The sequence below is a fragment of the Ammospiza nelsoni genome, chromosome 15, assembly GCF_027579445.1.
Source record: "Ammospiza nelsoni isolate bAmmNel1 chromosome 15, bAmmNel1.pri, whole genome shotgun sequence".
Classification (NCBI taxonomy): Eukaryota; Metazoa; Chordata; class Aves; order Passeriformes; family Passerellidae; genus Ammospiza; species Ammospiza nelsoni.
The window spans coordinates 9,916,075-9,935,825 of record NC_080647.1 but is presented as its reverse complement, the minus strand read 5'-3'; the positions used below and the strand labels follow the sequence as shown (position 1 = coordinate 9,935,825).

The following is a 19,751-nucleotide window of genomic DNA, read 5'->3' as shown; positions in this document are numbered from 1 at the left end:
CATTCATAATGCTTTTAATTAGCACAGTGGAAAAATGAGCAAAACCAGCATCAAAGTGAGAATAAGTGAAATAGTAAAAGCTTCTGTGACATATAAAGCATGTAAAACAGTTACATTTTAGGCTGGTAATTATTGTCTTCTGGTGATTTAAATATTTAGACCAGAAAAATTCCACTCAGATAAAAGCAGCCATCTCTTCATGAAGGATAACAAGTAAAGCATCCTGAGACAGACTTAAATATGATCTCTTGCCATCTTAGGGGCTCAATTGTTTTCTGACCTGTCCAGAGACAACCTGGAGTCCAAATCCTCCACTGGCATGAGCTGGGGAGAGGGACCAGCCTGCTCTGTTGTTGTTTCCCAGTTCAGCAATCCTGCAATGCCTTTCTCAGCAGAAGGAGTTTGAAGCTCTGGCCAGATCAGCAGCCTGTGTACTGGTTGCCTTTCAGGTGGACAGGGAGCCCTACTTTTAATTTGAAGCGTGTTTAATTCCTCCAGATCACGATGCAAAAGGTATCAGAGTGATACTTTTTGAGAGAGGTCATTCTTCAGCTATTTCCTCCAGCTTGGTTTGAAACTTCCTTTGGTCAGCACTCTCACCTGCATGGAGAAAGGCAAAAAGCTACTCTTAAGTATGACAAATTTACTTATTCCATGACTGAAATAATGAATTCACAAAGCAAAATCATTATAAATAATTAAGCTTGGCTGCATTATCATACAAAGTAAGATACATTGGTGTATTATTTTGCTACAAAGAATTAAGCTTGTATTTCTTGTGGCATATAAGTCTTATAAACATTTCTTGCTTAGTAAATAACAGTGGAAATGAGTCCTACTCTTCTGGTATGTCATTTTCCTTTTGTGCTAACAGGCAATTAAAGTGTTACGACATTGACAACCTCTCACTGTTCTCCACTCTGCCAGCATTGACTGCAACCTTGAAACAATAACATTCAAACCTAAAAAATTTTCCGGCTGATGTTGCATGACATGAAGTGTGTGTTTTTATTTGCATGACTGCACAGGTGTAATAAAGTTCCCGCTTTAATGGACTTGTGCAAATACCTCTCAGAGGGTGCTAAATTACTTTTCAAATCAAATTTTGTTCCACACTGGAGTGGGACCTCAGAAAAGAGTATGCTTGTTGAAATTTGTTCCAAACCTAATTAAAGGTACTAGAGAATCAGTGCTGAGAAAATCTGCCAGACATCTTGATGATGTGATCAGAGACGGTTAAATAAAACTGTCGTACTGCCCTAATCATTATCCTTCCCTTTTTTTCCCCTGCTTTCCCGTTTATGTTTTTTCCAGGTGCGGTTAGAGTGGCCAACAGACCTGACAGTGAACCCTCTGGACAACTCCCTGTATGTCCTGGACAACAACATCGTGCTGCAGATCTCCGAGAGCCGGCGCGTGCGGATCATCGCGGGGCGCCCCATCCACTGCCAGGTGCCCGGCATCGACCATTTCCTGGTGAGCAAGGTGGCCATCCACTCCACCCTGGAGTCCGCCCGCGCCATCGCCGTGTCCCACAGCGGCGTCCTCTACATCGCCGAGACCGACGAGAGGAAAATCAACCGCATCCAGCAGGTCACCACCAACGGGGAGATCTCTGTCATTGCTGGAGCCCCGTCGGATTGTGACTGCAAGATTGATCCCAATTGTGATTGTTTTTCAGGTAAGGAGGTGATTTTTATTTCCTGTCTGCCACCTGTTGGGTGTTGCTGGGCTTGCAAGGGCCCTTCAGGGGCGAAGAGAGAGGCGAGAATCTTAACCTCGTGTTCAGAAGGCTGGATTTATTATTTTATGATATATATTACATTAAGACTATACTAAAAGGAATAGAAAGAAAAACTTCCTAGAAGCTTGCCCAGCTAAGAATAGAAAAAGAATGAATAAACAAAGGAGCTCTCTCTGATTCTGTCTCAGAGAGAGCTCGGCCTTTGATTGGCCCTTAATTATAAACATCCAACATGGGCCAATCACCTGTTGCATTCCACAGCAGCAGATAACCATTGTTTACATTCTTTTTCTGGGGCCTCAGCTTCCCAAAGGAAAAATCCTAAAGAAAGGATTTTTCACAAAAGATGTCTGTGACAGTTGGGTTTTCTGATAAAGCCGCAGATCAGCAAAGTAACAAGGAGAGGGAGGGACAAGCAGTGATTGGGTTTCCTTGGAAAGCCCAAAACGTAATCAGCAGGTCTTCAGGAATTTAATCCATTCACTGCTGAGATGTGAGTCTTCCATTGCCACTGGAGGAACTTCAGGGTGGTGCTAGCTTTTTCTCTTTTGATGCAGTGATTACACATGTTCAGAATTACTTCCAGGTCTGCCTTGCTGTGTCATTTGTCAAAGCTGCATTTGCCCCTGTTGAAGGTGGTACCAAATTGTACCTAAATGCTACTGGAACAGGCAGCTCTGCTCAGCAAGAGGTTTCATATCAAGTGCAAAACACCAGCTTATGCCTTCTCATCACTCATGTCGTACTGCGCCACCAGCAAAATGCTGCAAACATATACTGTGCAGAATTCCTTTCTCTTTGTGTGTTTGAAACTGGAGTTAGTTCCAGGCCTGCAGTGCACTGCTGGACATTCTCAGCAGCGCAGCCACTCTCCCCTGCATGCACCAAAACAGAGTTTGGCTCTTTTGTTTCATAAAACATAATGGGACAAAGGGCAGCATTCCCATACAGAGGTGTGCAGTATGTTGCCATCTTGTCATCTCTAAGAACTAAACATGTTCAGCTCCATAATAATGTCATCATAATTCTTAAGCCTCTCATTTCAAGTAAAAGGTTAATTACTGACAGGAAAACATTAAGTATGTCAAGAACAGAGAGGAAAAAATGCAAATGGTCTTCCACAGAAGGTGGGTTACTGACCCAGCATTGTGATGATAATCAAAGGCTCCTGTGCATTGCCAAGTGCTGCCAGCTTTAGTGGTGGCTCTAGGACACCAGTGAGGAACAGAATCCTGGACAGGATTCCTATTGAGGAAAACTAGTCTCAGTGCTGAAAAATGAAAAAAACTGTGGCAAATATAATGATTGTGCCAGCCTGGCTTGGTGAAAGGCAGGGTCAGCTTGGCAGAAAGATCCATTGACTTTTCCATTTCCAAGGAAGCCAATAGGCTCGAGAACACCAATAGGGTGTGCTCAAACACTCCAGCAATTTCTTGACTCAGTCAGGAGAAGTAGAAAAATACACAGAGTAATGTGGTTTTCCCTAAGAGTGAGGTTTAATATGCTTTCTTGCTATTTACAGGAAATCCTGCTCATGTAAACTCATTTTGATAGACACATACAGACCATGATAATGCAAAAATCCTTTTGAAACCTTAAATGACACAAATCAAGTAAATTGTCAAGAGATATTGAAAGGGATTGTTTCTCAAGGCACTTTTTGGCTACTGTTCTGATTATGTTTTCCTGCAGTGTTGAGTTTTTAATAAGTATAAACTAATCTTTCTTTCAGTGTCATTTTAGCTGAATTACTGAGTTTTATTTTCTTTTTGTTTACAACACAATTCTACTTTAACAACACGCCAACAGACAGTAAGTAGGGAATGAAACTTCAGGTATCACGGTCTTTTCTTTCACAATTCTGCATTAAAGCTTTCCTGAACACCAGGGTTTGGGACTCAGCAAAAATGCTGTGAATTAGATAATTTATATTCCTGTTTGTCTTCACTGAGACTAATTTAGAATTGCACCAACCTTAGATAATAGGGATTTAATTAGTTGGAAGAGGATATTGTTTTATTGACCTGTAAATGATACTGCAGAGAAGCAGCCTGTCAGGCTTAAGAAGATCAACTTAACAAGGGCATTAGAGATTGCTAAAATTCCCATTTCTCCTCCAGGTGATGGTGGATATGCCAAAGATGCAAAGCTGAAAGCACCTTCCTCCCTAGCGGTGTCTCCTGACGACACGCTGTACGTGGCAGACCTGGGCAACGTGCGCATCCGCGCCGTGAGCCGCAACCGGGCGCACCTCAGCGACTCCGGCCTGTACGAGATCGCCTCGCCCGCCGACCAGGAGCTCTACCAGTTCACCATCAACGGCACCCACCTGCACACGCTCAACCTCATCACCAGGGACTACATCTACAACTTCTCCTACAGCGGCGACGGGGACGTGGCCACCATCACCAGCAGCAACGGGAACTCGGTGCACATCCGCAGGGACACCAGCGGGCTGCCCCTCTGGGTGGTGGTGCCGGGGGGCCAGGTCTACTGGCTCACCATCAGCAGCAACGGGGTCCTGAAAAGGGTCTATGCCCAAGGCTACAACCTGGCCCTGATGACATATCCGGGAAACACGGGGCTTTTAGCAACCAAGAGCGATGAGAACGGATGGACAACTGTGTATGAGTAAGTCGATGACACTAAATGCCTGCTGCAAGGAGTCCTGTTTTATGGGGACTCAAACTTATATATGAGCAGTAAAACTTTCTTAGACAGTTCTAGCCATTTAAAAAGACACCCTGCTACTAACACTGTGAGAGACAGGACAAGCAGTGCTGTTGCACAAGCTTTTAAAATGAAGCACTGCTGTTTCTTAGGGGCCTAAACCTGTCATATGTAAAATCTCTGTGCACAGTGCCTGTTAAGTGCAGCAGAAATTGCCTGAAATTACACTTCATTTGCACTTTCTTGTTATGCATCTGTTTCTCTAAATGAAAATATGAGATTTTTTTTTTTTTTGTAGCTTAAGTGGTACAGGCAAGTTGTGATGTGAATCAGGAATTTGCAAAATTTCTTAAGACAGCAAAAAGGGGAAAATTAGCATACTCACCAGAGAACGGGGTGTTGCGAAGGAAATTGAGCATCTCAGTGGAAGGAATATCCAAAGACAAGAGTGAGCTTGTCTCTACCAGCAGGGGAGGAAGATATTTAATAATAGCAAATGGATATGTAATAGCAAAAGGCTGTATATAAGGGGAGATGGAAAGGCTTCATAAACAAGACCATTGACAGAACTTCTAAAAAGCAAGACAAGATAATTCAAGATGGAGTCAGGACACCCCAGTCCGAGAACAACCCAAGAGAAAGTTCATTTTTTATTCACAAAGTGGTGCCTTGTATCAGGATTTCTCATTATTTGTAATTAATTGTCATAATCCCTGTTTGAGGATTCAGCAAGTGCTGGATGAAAATCCTGTCCCTAGTTCAGAGTCCTTAAGGAAGATAACGGTACCTATTTTCTGTAGAGCATAGGAGTTCATGGTCAAAAACTAAAATGAAACCCATCTAGGTGAGATTGGAACAAAAAACACATTGATAAGAAGTGAGTTACTGCCTGAGTCACCTGGAGAGGTGGTTGAGTCCCTGTCATTACAGGTTTTTAGAATTATAATTTCTTCAAATGAAAGTAGGATAAAAGCAGCAAAAATGCTGCCTAGTGTGTGAGGGTTTTTATTCAACAGGATGTTTCTTCATCCTGTTCTCTATTATTCTGCCAAAGACTAAATTAATAGGGTGGGCATAAGTATAAGCCATTAGAGAGGGCCTTTTTTTACTCTTCCTGGGAAAACAAAAGCATACAGGATCTTCCTGGTTCAGTTATCATTATCTGTTGATGGAAATTTCAACTCCCTTGCAACAGCACAAGCTCTCTGATACCCTGGTGCTGTTCGAACACTGATCAGAGTCACCTTTTATAAACAGAACTGACTGTAAATGTATGTATGCTTGTTTTTAATAATTTCAGTGCTGAGAGTTGGCCATTTATATCCCCACTTGATGATGATGTCAGTCCATACCACAGACCAGTGACACTTTCAAAGAGCCTTTACAGTAACTCCATGTCTATTAAAATGCTGAACAGCAGGCCTTGTAGCAGGGCCTTGATTGTAGAGCATGGGAGAGAAATTATTTTTAGTCATGTGCCTTTCAGTCCTGGCATACTCTCAATGTCCCACTGACATTGAGCATAAACCATTTCACACTATGGCTCTTGCTATACCATTGCTTGTTCCTCTTTTTAAAGTAGGGCTGAAAGATCTTTTAAAGGACTTTACCTGCTTGCAAGTGCCTCCTGCAGTATGTAGCATAGATTTAGTCATTAAGAAGTACCTGTAGCTTGGGAGGATTTATATGATGTATATGATTAACTCAAGGAAATTTTGCTAAATTAAAGAGTTTTACATACTTTCCCAGCTTTAACTACAGGCTGGGTAACACTGTCCTCACCAATGCTTCGAGTTGTCCAGGATTTGCATGGCCACACACTCCTGCCAGCCTACATCAGTCAGGGAAAACTAACAGAATTACAACTTTAGCATTGCAAAAACAGCAACAAAATTAAATAATGTCAATTAAATAAAATAATGTGATTAATATTTATATTCAATCCAATATATTAAGTAATTTTCATTATATATTACAAATTCCTCAATGACTGAAATGCAGAATGTCTGCTCCAATCAGAGACACTGTGGGCTGTAATCACCTCTGTGCTGAATAGTTGTGCTTTCAGGAGATGCTGCTCACCTGCTGCCATGAATAGGTCATGGGCTGTGATGGCTTTGGTTATCTTTTACCCAGATACTGCTTTCCAGTGAGGTCACATTCTGTGATGATAGCCAATTTCAGTTTGAAGATTAGAATTTTTTGAAGGGTTTATATGAATTGCTTGTGAGCACTATGAGAATGTAGCATTGGAACTAAGAGCAACTTTCAAATTGTTTGAAATCATCTTTGGTGCTTAAGCTAGATTTGTATTCCCATCCAAAAGTTCAACCCGTGGCACTGTCAAGCTGAAATAGGGATGAGTTAGTTTAACAACACATATCACACATACTTGGGAATATGAGCAAAGATAATGAGCTGTTCAGAACATCTACCTTTATGTCAGATTCACTCGCAGAGGGAAAGTATTAAGAGGTAGAAAACCACCTACAAAAGTACTTGTCATCCATCTACTCTAATCTGATGGAATTGAAGTGCTGAAAGAGCTCTTGCATACAATTATAGCTAATGTACAATTTAAAGTCATCTAGATTTCTTTTAATATTGTGTCATTAAAGCTGTAAAAGGGGAGGGGAAGCACTGGTCCTCTATTAAATCAAGGACAAGAAAACACCTGCAAGAAACAACTCTGAAAAAATTAATTAGACTGCTTTCCCTTTGAAATGATATAACTCTTAACTGTGCTACACATAGAAATGCAAATGGATTGTGAAGCAATATCCCCATGTGTGCATTTCAAATACTAGTGAGCACTTCCTCATGTGAGTACTGAAATCAATGCAATTATTTGCATGATTAAATGGTCACTGACATGATTAACAGTGGCATAACTGAGCCCCAAATTAACATTAAGAAATATGTCATGATTCCACCCCTATTAGTATGGGTAGGACATTGCAGGAGCTGAGTCCCAGTGTGCTGCTATTCATCATGTAGAAGGTGACAGAACCTGTCCTCAGAGGGCTGAGTTTCTTGGAGCAATCTAGAAGGGAATAAAAACCCTTTAGATGATCATGGTGTGGAATCAGTACTGAGACACTGTTCTGAGTGTCCTCCTGAAGTCAGTGGGACCATCTACAGGAGTGAGAGGCCTCTGGCATGTGCTGGGTCTCGTTACCAGTCAGCACTTTCTGGCCAGCCAGGCAGGAACAGTTTATCCCATTTTCAGCTAGACAGGGAGTTTTGTTTTTCAGCAGCTGCACTATCAGCAGCCAAACTGGATCCTTAGTGAAGATGGATCCCATGTCTTGAACACAAGTACATTGCAATAACCCAGCTGTATTTGCACCTTAAAAATGCAGTTTTGGGGGATTTTCTGTGGTACAGTAGCAAATCCAAATAACCTAGCAAGCTGTCACACCTGTTTGATCAAGCAGTAAATGAAATATAACTGCCTGATGTTCGTGGAGTTTTCTAATGATGAAAAGTAGTGATCTGAGTCAGTTTTAGTCCCTGCCTGTGGCACCCAGTGAACTTGCACAGAACCATCATAAAGGGAGAATGTAAATAAGTCACACAATATATATAAGGGCAGTGAGAGGTGAAAAGGAGAGAGATTAATTTTAATTTATAATTTGATTAATTTTAACTTATTTGTTAAAAAACCACAAGATGGTCACTAGTTCATTCTCTAGTGTTTGTTTGGAAAATAGCAGCTCTATTTTTCTTTCTTAATATTGGAGGGAAGATAAAAAGATCCTGATATTTGTTCATCAATACTTCTTGTGACATATAGATTTTGTCTGACTAATTAGGGGCAAGTAAAGATCCTAGAGAAATTATGCCAATACCTGAAAGGGAAGAACAAAGCCAGATCATCTGCTGATGTGAATTGGAGCTTCATTGGCAACAGTGCAGTTCTGCCAGCTGATGTACTGGTTTGGTCTGTGAGAGGAGACAACTAATAAAACACGAAAACTTAATTATGCTTTCATACCTGCACAATAAGTTTCTGTTTTATGAAGATGAGTTGGTTTTACTCATGCAAATACTCTGCAATATCAGTGAGTTGTCTTAGGTAAATAAAAACATGTCAGCATCAATAAGATTTTTAAGATGTGAAGCATTATTATGAAACAATATCAAGCACCAAGCAATGCTTTGTGCTGGTTTCTGTTTGAACCATCAGAAAGAAGAAATATGTTGATAGAACTGAAATGACCTGTTAGAAATGCTGCTCCAGAGCTCTGGAATTAATTATTGACTTTTTGGTAACATGGCCTGATTCACAATCAAGTACCTTGAGCTGCAAGAATTTCTTTAGCACTGATGAAGTTTAGGTGAACTGAAATGTAGTGCTCTGGATTCTAGGTGAGAAGCTCCTGCTGATTTAAGTAGACCCATGGGAAACAAAACACAAGAGCAAAACCCATGTAGGCAACTTATTTCCTGCAGATTTCAATCTAATTCTATCACTGTTGTTACGCTTTAGGTCCCCTTTTTGCATTCACCACTCATATTATGTTCTTCACACATCTGTGACAAAAGACAGCTTTTAAGTGTTGCAGAAGGTAAGAACTAGTTTTATTTAATTTTATGGGTATGAAAATGCTGTTTTAGGGTGAGTTGGATGCCTGACCACCGAGTGACCTCCAGTGGCCTCGCTCCTGCATCGCAGCCCACTGAGGAAGCCCCAGCCAGCCGTGAGCAGCACAGAAACCTCTGGCAGGGGCTGTGTGATGTAGGTAGCATCTCACAGTATTCACAGTTGTATCTGATCCAGCACCTCTGAAAAAGACTCCTAGCAGGAATTCAGACTAGGTACTGAATGCTTTTTGAGTGACTAAATGGACCAATTCTTACCTTTTTACATACTGCACAGTGTTGACAATGCTTCCTACTTCTTTTACTATTTTTTCTGCTTTTAGGAGTATCTGCACGACAACAGGGGTGTATTTTGATGACTCTTTAACATCACTTTGCAGGTATGACTCTGATGGCCACCTGACCAATGCAACCTTCCCGACAGGGGAAGTCAGCAGCTTCCACAGCGATGTTGAAAAACTGACACGAGTAGAACTTGATACTTCCAACAGGGAGAATGTGATCACAGCCACAAACTTCTCAGCTACCTCTACAATATATACTTTAAAGCAAGGTAATAAAAGCATTTCTGTTATTTCTTCCCTAATCACTAGACATTACTGCATTTTTAACTGTCAGCCAGAAAAAAAAAAAAAAAAACACATTAGAATTAGTTCATTTGTTTCTTCCATGTTTCAGCACCAACAGCTACAATTCTGCTGGGCTACCAGTTAGAAACAAGCCACAAGTGAATTCTTCTTTTCCTAGAAGAATTCCATGGATAAAACCTAATTATTGAAATCTCTGATGTCTCCAGGCTTTACATGCTACTTTCTGCTGCAGTATTTGGAGGACTTGAACTAACTTGCAATACACTGAGCTTTGTTATTTTAAGAAATACTTCCCAGAAGAATGACAGCTTCCACTGACATTTTAGCACTGAAATGCCGCCTTTGGCCAATACTGTGTATTCTTCCTGGTAGTTCTGTGACCTGGTGACAGCACTTGTAGGAAAGGGGAGAATGTGGCCCATCTCTGCTAGTGGCTACCTCGGGGATTAGATTTTGACTCTACCCCTGTAGACACCACAGTATTTCCCTGGTAATATCATATATCTCAAAAAAACCCTGCTTTCTGCCTAATAGAAGTGTGCCAGTGTCCTCCTGCAGATTTTGCAGATTTATCACCAGAGTTCTGGGTTTACATAGTTTAATCGATCTGGGGTCTTTTGTCCTTGTTGGGTTTTTTTTTTTGTCAATGGATTACTCAGGCTTTGAGAGAGCAGGTGCTGGGAAATAGCTCTCTGATGTCTTTCCAGGTCTGCTGTAAAAAAGCTTTGTAATTGAGCTCATCACAGAACTTTTCTTTCTCTCAAGTTTTGATCTATAAGAAAAAACTAGGAAGAACTCACCTCAAAAGATACCAATGCATTCCTCTTTACTATTGTGTGGTAGAGACAGCACTGCATAAATAGAAATAATTATATTGTTCTGCTAAGCTTTGTCCAAGTGACTCCATCTGCTCTCTGCACCGTCTGCTGCCTGATCTGTCTGTCCTTAAATCTGAAACTCTTCAAAGTTGTTAAATTATCAAAGTCTGTCTCAGGAAAGTGCTTGCACACAACAGGCAGTGCCAGAAATTAACAGCTATAGTTATTATTGTATGTGTCTCATAAATTCATATAATTTACATGTTTACATATCTCTGAAAAACTAGCGCAAAGCACCCTGTGAACAGCCAGTCAGATGTGATATCCTTACATCCAATTATCTTTACTTTCTGGCATACCCTACTATTTTCCTTGTATTCATATCTCAAGAGCTGCACCAGTTACTTCCATGTGGACTGGCTTAAAAAAAAGGATGCTTTGGATACTCCCTAGCTGGAGTGAGTTCAGTCTTGCTGTAAGGGTGAGACTTTAGTTTAGTATGTTAGCACTAAACTCAGGCTCATGTTGGTGTTCCCCCTGCAGCTGAGCTGCAGGAACCTCCATATCCCAGCTCAGTCTGCAGAGGAGGAATTGCACTGCCCAGGCAAGGGAAAGGAACTCCAGTGTCTGGTGCCTTCATTTACTCTCAGTGGAGACCTGCTCTGAACCCTCCACCCACTTCTGGTAGTTTTGGGGAGAAGAGGGAGGCTGTGCTGGGTCACCCCAGCTCCCTTAACAGCCCTCTGTGGCACAGTCCTGAGTCCCTGGAGCTGCTCACTGTGCCACCACTGCTGATCCATTCATTTTTCTGGCCACAGTCACTTCCCAGTTGTTCTGTTGCACCACAAGCTTCAGCCTTGTGGCTCATCATCCCTGTGCCTCAGCCCTGAGTCCTGCTGCTAATGGGGAAGAGTAAAAGCTTTTTGTACAGTGACACAGAGAAAATGGGAGCCTGGCTGTCAGCCTAGATATTTGGAAACCAACTTTCTTGTTTAACCTCAGATACTCTTGCAGTTGTTCAAGCTGTACATATTCCTGTTTCCTGCAACATGCTAAGATCATCACACTATTGATGGTCAGTACTCAGCTTATGGTTTTACACACTTTTAAGCTGAAAGCAAAAATCCTTTATTCCTGCTGTGGAAAACCTTCACAATGGAAATCATCAAGCCAAATGTAATAAAAAGCTCTTCACACTTGGGAAGGTCTGGAGATTACAGCTTGCAAAACTCACACTGTGGTTGGGCCTCAGCTGTCTGTAACCTCCCTGGGTTACAAATTGAGCCCTGCTGTGCCTAAAATTTGGTTTATAAATCTGGAGATCTGCGCTTCTCTCTGTTCCCTGATTTTTGTTGTTTTTTGACAGATAACACACAGAACATCTACAGGATCAGCCCGGATGGGTCCCTGAGAGTCACCTTTGCCAGTGGAATGGAAATCACTCTGAACACAGAACCTCACATTCTAGCAGGGGTTGTCAGCCCCACGCTGGGGAAGTGCAATATCTCCCTTCCTGGAGAGCATAACTCAAATCTCATTGAATGGAGACAAAGGAGGGAGCAGACCAAAGGCAATATCTCTACATTTGAGAGAAGGCTAAGGGTAAGGCTTCCTCTTGTGTAAGTGTAGTGTTCCCTTTGAAAGCCATTGAAGTAAAATCATGTTGAAATGTTATACTTCATAAGAATGAAAATTTTGTATCAGTGGTGGGCCCCAGCCATGAATTTCAAAACCAAACTCCTCCAACAGCTTCAGGGATGTTTGATCTCTGTTTGATTTTGATTGTAAGATTTGACCTCAAGACATAATTAGTTCTTTTCTTCCCATTCTTTTTCAACTAAGAACTTATTATGGCTTTGGAAGAAGCTGTGAGCAAAGGACAGTGCATAGTTACCGTGGCACAGCAGCAAAGTTGGAGCCACATTTTGCACCTCTCAGATCTATCAACCCTTTTTATTCTGGGGGAGCTGAGGGGTGCCAGCGCTGCCCAGGGCAGAGGCTCTTGCAGGACACACTTTGGGTGTCTTTGCTTGGACTCAGAGTGATGTGGAGCCTCCCTGTGTATCCAGACAGGCTGTGTATTAATTCTGCCCTCTCCCACATGCTTTGAAACCCCCAACTCCCTCTGGCTGGGTTACACCACTGCTCCAAGAAAGATTTGCTTTAACATTGCATTGTTGGTTTATTTTTACCTGTGAGTACAATGACAGATGGTCAACATTCAGCATTTAATTACATAACACCATGGCTCAAAGAGATTGCTACTTTGCTAAACAGGTTTTTTATTAAATCAATCCTGGTTTTCACATGAATACCACTTAAAATGCCTGTACCAATAGTACAATTGGGAATTTTTGCCTTAAAAATATTGTGTTATTGACTGCAACCTTTCTGGATAGGAATTATGTCTGAAGGTACACCTGTTAGCTCTGAAAATATAGAGATGGTTATTAAAATCCCTGGATTGTCAAAACCACCAAAATCAAAACCATCTCATTTTGATTATGAGATACTATAGATTTTTTTAAGTGTACCATCTGTTTGCTTTTGAACTGCTCAATCAAAAATGCAAGACTTGGAAGATCTGGCCAGACTGGGCACTGTATGTAAAACACTTGTTTGAAAGGGCATTGTTCAGATTTGACAGTCACAGTTACTTTTTAGGATCTTGCAAGCAGGCAGAAGCTTCTTGCCCACCTCCTGCCTCCTTCCTCTCTAAATTAGTGAGGCCTCATAGCCCTGTCTGGGGAGGAAGCTGAACTTAGCACTGTGACAAACATGTTAAGATGGCAAGATCCAAACTGTGCTTCCTTGGCTCATGTTGCCTATTTAGTTGGAGGCTTTGTGTGTAACTTTGTGCTTAAATAACAGTATGGCACATTTTTCTACAAGAATCTTATGTAAAAAGATGGTAAACAGAAAGGATTTAATCAGTCATCTATTCTGCTTACATTGCCAGGGACTGGTTGTTCATCACAATTCTGTTTAATACAACCACTTCATCTTGCAGAGTTTCTCCATTATGCAGTTTGTATTTTCTATTGTTGAAATTGACTGCAGTTTCTTTTGCATTTTCACTTGTTTCTATGTGATCTTTAACACTGCCTGGCAAAAAAAAAAGGAAATTCACAAATTGGTCAGGATTAAATGAATTCTGGCTGGAGAAATAAGTTGTTCATTGAAATATTGCAACACTGAGGGTATCCAGAGGTCAACTGATTGACCTGCCTTTGGAATAGGCTGTTGGTGGACAAAACCACTCATGTATTCCTCCTCCTTCACTTTCATCCTGAGAGAGAATGGAAGGCGAAAGACAAGCATAAGAATAATTTTAGTATGCTGATGTCTTTTACTCTTTGTCCTTCTAAACTATGCACTAACAACAGAGCTCTTGAACATTGCATTTTTATTTCTGTAAGCTGTGTCCTTTTATACCTACCCAAGATCAAGAGCACTTGGGAATTGTCCCCTGCCTGCTCAGAAGGACAAGCCAGGTGCCTGTATTGCAGTCCTGGCTGTACTGAGCTCTAGGATTGTTGTTCTGAGAGCTGTAGGGAAACCTGGTGGGACAGCACAGGTTCCTCTAAAAGGAGGGTTTTAGAGTGGAAAGGAGGAGAAATGTTAGAATTATAGAATCATTTATATTTGAAAAGACCTCTAAGATCATCAAGTCCAATTGTATTCTGCACAAAGGAGCCACCATGTAAATAGGCCCATGAGAAAGGGACAGAGGGACTGCTGAGCCTGGTAAGACCATGAAGAAGGACTTTGGAGAATAGCAGAAATATCTGGATCCTGGAGTTCATCTGTAGCACTGAGATGCCTGAGTGGTATGCTGGTGGAATGGAGTCACTGGAGATGGAAGGAGCTGGAACAGAAGAGCAAAGGAATCTACCCAGACACAGCTCTCTTTTCTTGGTGATTACAGGAAATGCAGCACAGCAGGAACAAAAGAACCATCCTATAGTATGTTTGGAACAGTATACCAAATAATGAAATGGATGTAGGGCTTGCTGTGGACAGATCCTTGAGTACTGCTGGGAAAAAAAATAGTATCATTGAAATTCATTATGCTGGATAAGATTCTGGACAGACCTTCTGAAAACTTTTAGTGAGTTATATTTTTTAAATAAAGTATTTAAATACTTAATATGCCATGCCTGGCACAATAGGAAGTGTGTTAGAAATCTTGCAATGTAGGGCAGAAAGAACTGTGCTGAACTTTGAAAATACATGTAAAGAAAAGCTCTGGGGACTGGAGCAGTTCTCAATGGAAATGAACAGACTTGCAGGAGCCCTCAGTTAAAGAAAAAACAGCACAATGGAAGAGTTTTCTAAGAGAGAAAAAAATAGCATAGAAATGAGGTATAAAGATGTTACTTAGAAATCAGTCCTGATACCATCAGTGAAACAAATGGCTTTGACTGCTAAAAGGTATAAATTAGAAGACAGGTAGCTGGGGATGAGATAAAGGATGACCTACTTGAAGAGAAGAAAGAGAATAAAGCTTTCCCTTATCTGCCTGGTCCGAACTTTTTTAATTCTAATAGCAATTAGCAACAATCTTGAAAGCATGTGACTCTATTAGTTTTATTTCCAGTTTTGGAAAGAGGCCACTGTTAGCATGTTCTGAATAATGCTGGAAATATTGGGTTTTAAAGGATTGGATTTCTGCATGGTGTGAATTCCCTGCTCTGGAGATAGGACAGAAGTTAACTGAAATGCTGGAACAGTCATCTAACTTTATCTCAGGGTCTAAATCAATGTGGGAAACAGAAATTAACCACAGGTTTCCTTTAAGTGAAGAACTGCTTGCCCCAGCACTTCCTGAACATATATAAAACAGTCTGTGGGCATGTATGCATTTTATATTAATAATAAATCTATGTACAATCAGGCATTTTAACATCAATCTTAATCTAGCAAGACTTCTTTTTTATCAATTGAACTGCTATTTTAATTGACTTCTAAAAATGAAGCAAAGACTGCTGTTAAATCTGATGAGCACAATGCATAGTAATACACTGATTAGAATGCAGCTCTGCTCCCTCCTGACTTTTGCATAACTTGAGGAACGTGGCATTGAATGCAGTCCAGGTTTTATAACTGAATGTCTACAAAATTGAAAATTGAATGCTTGGCCAGTCTTAATTTTTTCTTTTTTTTTTTTATTTTTTTTTTAATAACAACAACAAAAGTAACTCAGTAGCCTCAGTTCAAAAGTCCTGCAGACTCAGGCTTTGACAGCCATGTTGATTATTGCACTTGCAAATGATCTCTCTTTATTTACCAGTCTTACAGCAAATTCTAAAGATGGGACCAAGTCCTCTGCCAGGGTGTATGAGCTTGCGTTGGCTCCAACCAAAACACAGACAAGGAAAGAATGCAATTATCTCATCTGGCTTACATATCAGGCAGGGTGGAAATTAAATCAAAAGAAGTGCACGTTTATGTGATATTTACACTGCAGATTTCTAGCTAAAAATTTATGGAAGTAGAGTCAACAAATGTTTTAAAAATATAGAATAAATATATATTTTATTTACTTCTAACATTACTGAAATCAGCTGAATTTTCTCCCTATTTTCATTAGCTGGTATTCCAACCTGACATTGCTTTCAGAAACCAGTTTTCCCTGGCTCATAGCAGAACACAAGCTCCAGCCACTCTCAGGGGGCTCCTTGCTATGGTTTATGTATCTTGGAGGAGGCATCTCATGAAGCCACTGGGATTTGAAATCAGCTTGTCAATAGCAGCATTGAAATGAGTCCTCCTACCCATTTATGATCCTGTCTTGCTTTGAGAAGGGTGTTAAACTTCACTTTAATAGAAGAAAGTAAACAAATGAGACATAAAATGTGCAATATAAGGAAAGTATTTTAACCTTATTTTAACTCTGTGAGTTTTCAATTACTGCTGCTTTCCACTTCACTGCTAATTCTGCCTCTCTTTGGTTTTCATTCTTATTTTTTGTATAGTCTCTGAAATTCAGATTGCAAGCAATTTGTTTTCAAGGCTCTTCTTTCTCCTAACTGCAGTCTACAATGACAGTAATAGCAATAAGAACATTAAACATGTACATGGAACATAAATGAATAAGACACAGGGTATGCCTCCTGCTTGCTTTTCAGTTATTTTTCCACCAAGAAAAATTAAAATTTCAGAAATTTTAGGAAGTTTGCTAAAAATATATCATATTAAACTTAAACCATCAGTCTGTATACAAGCAAATATAGTTGAACTGAGCATCACATTTTGCTTGGGCTCCTTAACTATCATTAGAGCATAAATTGTAATAGTTACAGCAGTCTACAGGGGTATATAGGTATTTTACAGCTATTGTAAATGAACACTATTAAAGTTAGACATGTGTGCATATAAAACTCCAGAAATGGTAGTTGAAGAAAGAACACCTGCTTTTCTAGATTCCGTGATTATTTTGTATCTAAAAACAGAACAAAAAAGAAATGTTAATTCTAATCACATCTTGAATTATTAACCAAGATTTATTAACCCTTTACTCCATGGCTGTGCCTCCAGGTCTCAGAGAGGAGCAAGCACTGAGCCCCACTCTGTGCTGACACCTGCACTGCCATTGTCTGTGCTGTCAGGAAGTCATTCATGGGAACAGAGTGTTCAGATAAAATGTGGTAGATTAATGCAACAAGCACATTGGGCATTGATCTGAAAAAGACATGTCAATGAACAATATTTTATGGTTCCTTAAATTATTTATCAGATTTAAATGGTGTTTAATAGAGACTTCCCAGTGACTGAATGATCTAAAGATGCCATCCTGTAAAGATGATGATAGCACTGGATAAATGTATTTTGTCTTTATGAGTCTGACTCAGTTCTGAACTTGATTTCAAACTGAGCACTGGGCTGTGTCCCACCTGTCAGACACAGCAGTTGCTGCTCCCAGATGTGGTGAGAGCAGCAACGAGGAGCATGGCCAGTACCAGGCACGGCTGCTGCTGGCTCTCAGAGTCTGGGGGGGAGGTGGCTTTGTGAGGACACTGCTGAGCAGGGTCAGCTCTGCCCTTTGCAGCACCAGGATGTGACCTGGGCTGTGAGGGCTGTCCCGGAGCACCAGCTGACCTGTCAGTGTTAACAGAATTCAAGAGAGGATGTGAGATACTAGATCTTTCTTAGTGTGTGGATTTAACTACACATCTCTGGCTGGAATCAAGAATTTAATCCACAGCTGAGAAGAAAGAAGAAAAATTCAGGAAAAGGTGAGAACAGAGGTGAGGGTTTATACCATGGAAACATCTTGTAATGCCAAATATAATAATACTGAGTGCAAGGAACAATTTTTCCGTTTCTCATCTGAATCTTTTCTCTTTTCTTGTCTTCACTAAGGCCCAACTCACAAAGTTAAAGCATTGCTCACTTTGATTAGGGCTGACACAGACCTGTCAGCCTTGTGTTCTTACTGTACTGTACCTCTCTGTTCAGACCCACAACAGAAACCTGCTCTCCATTGACTTTGACCACGTGACCAGAACAGGGAAGATTTATGATGACCATCGGAAATTCACTCTTCGGATCATGTACGACCAGACAGGACGCCCCATTTTGTGGTCCCCCATCAGCAAGTACAATGAGGTCAATATCACTTATTCCCACTCTGGATTGGTCACCTACATCCAAAGAGGAACCTGGACTGAGAAAATGGAGTATGATGCAAGTGGGAACATCGTCTCCAGAACATGGGCAGATGGTAAAATATGGAGTTACACATATCTAGAAAAGGTAAATTATTTTAAAAGTGGGGTTTGTGCCAAGGCAAAAACAAAATTGGGGTTTATTATATTTATTTTCTATATTGTATTTGTTTATTATATTTATTACATAATTTTTTGAGCTATGTTATAAAGCTGCCTCTTGCAAGAGTATTTAAGACTTTTAAAACAGAAAATGCATAGAATTACATAACTAGATAAAAATGTCTCTGAATATGCTCAGACCTACACATCACCTGCTCAAACCTGACACAGTTTAGTTCTGAAGAAAGTTATCAGCACCTCAGGCTTGTTTAATTGGTAAATCAAAACAACTTTTCAGTCTCAGTCCAAGTTCAAGTGAACAAAGGATGCCCTAACTGCTGAAAATCATGTTGCTGCTCTGGATAACAGTCAGAAAGATAACAGTCCTGAAAGAGAACTTTTTCTCCCCACAAACAGTTCTTTCAAGCCAAAATTAGGAACCCATGAGCACAAGCTTACGTATTCAATGTTGTATTTTAAACAAGGGATTGATCCTGTGAGAAAGCTTACTGCAGTATTTATGGGGGCCATTATGGGGAGAAATACTGATATGAAATGATTTATTGCTCTGCTTTTGTGGTGACTTTGCATCTAAATTCCCTGAATATTGTAAGTTCCATGTATGTCTAGAGGCAATGGTCACAAAACATGGAGGTAAATATTATACAAACCAAGGAGGACCATCTTCATCTGTAGTAGCATTTTGTTTGGTCTTGTCTTTCAAAACCAGAAAGCCAGTCTGTATTTTTAAAGCTTTCAGAACTCAGTGCAAACTCATATTCAAAGTTTTTTAAATAGCAGCATCTTGGACTATCCAATACACCCAGAGTTAGCAGAACATTTTCTCTGAACCTGTAAACCACAGGAAAAGGCTATGGGGGGTGTGGGGCAGAAGAGGTAACATTGATAGGAGGAAATCCACACAGGAAATCCAGTGACTTTGAAGTTACTTGTATATTAAAGAGTTCCAAATGTGTACTTCTAAGATAAACTCTGCTGTACTTATTTTTAATTTATTTAAGATCCTCAAAAAACTTAAACCTAACCCAATGAAAAAAAATTATCAAGACTGGAAAATGCATAGAAATGTGATTCCTTCTTGTCTGCATGCAGTGTGGTTCTTGCATGTGTTAACAAGATTGGCAAACCCCAGGAGCTTCAGAAGTTTGTTTCAGATAAATTTGTCAGGGCTTTTTTTGTCTGTATGCTCTTTAGCAAATTACAAGTAAACAGGCATTTTCTACAGCTTTCAAATATTTGGGCAATGTGCCTTTTGGAGGAATCTTTTACTTTTTTCTTTGGACCTAATGGACTGTAATTTTGGAAAGATGTATGCTTCTTATCTTTCCAAACCACTTTGTTTGTTCTTACTTTATGATGAGCTTATAAATAAAGTCATATAACTTAACACTGTTATTCTAGAATTCTACACAAAAGGCCAAATACTGATCTTGTAGAAGCAGTGTCAAAAGCTTACTGGTTCAGGTAGCAGCTTGGGTAATGCAGTAACTTGTCATTAAAATTATGGAAAGTCATTCACACCATGGGCAAT

At 40.3% G+C, this 19,751-nt stretch overlaps 1 protein-coding gene across 1 annotated transcript in view; it reads left to right on the top strand.

Moving 5' to 3' along the window:
• TENM1 (teneurin transmembrane protein 1) overlaps window positions 1-19,751 on the top strand; it is a 306,681-nt gene that overhangs the window by 275,039 nt on the left and 11,891 nt on the right. The window contains exons 24-28 of the mRNA XM_059482796.1: window positions 1,315-1,681; window positions 3,865-4,375; window positions 9,400-9,572; window positions 11,794-12,029; window positions 17,889-18,185. Coding sequence (XP_059338779.1) covers window positions 1,315-1,681; window positions 3,865-4,375; window positions 9,400-9,572; window positions 11,794-12,029; window positions 17,889-18,185 — 1,584 coding nt within the window. The remainder of the gene's footprint in view (window positions 1-1,314; window positions 1,682-3,864; window positions 4,376-9,399; window positions 9,573-11,793; window positions 12,030-17,888; window positions 18,186-19,751) is intronic.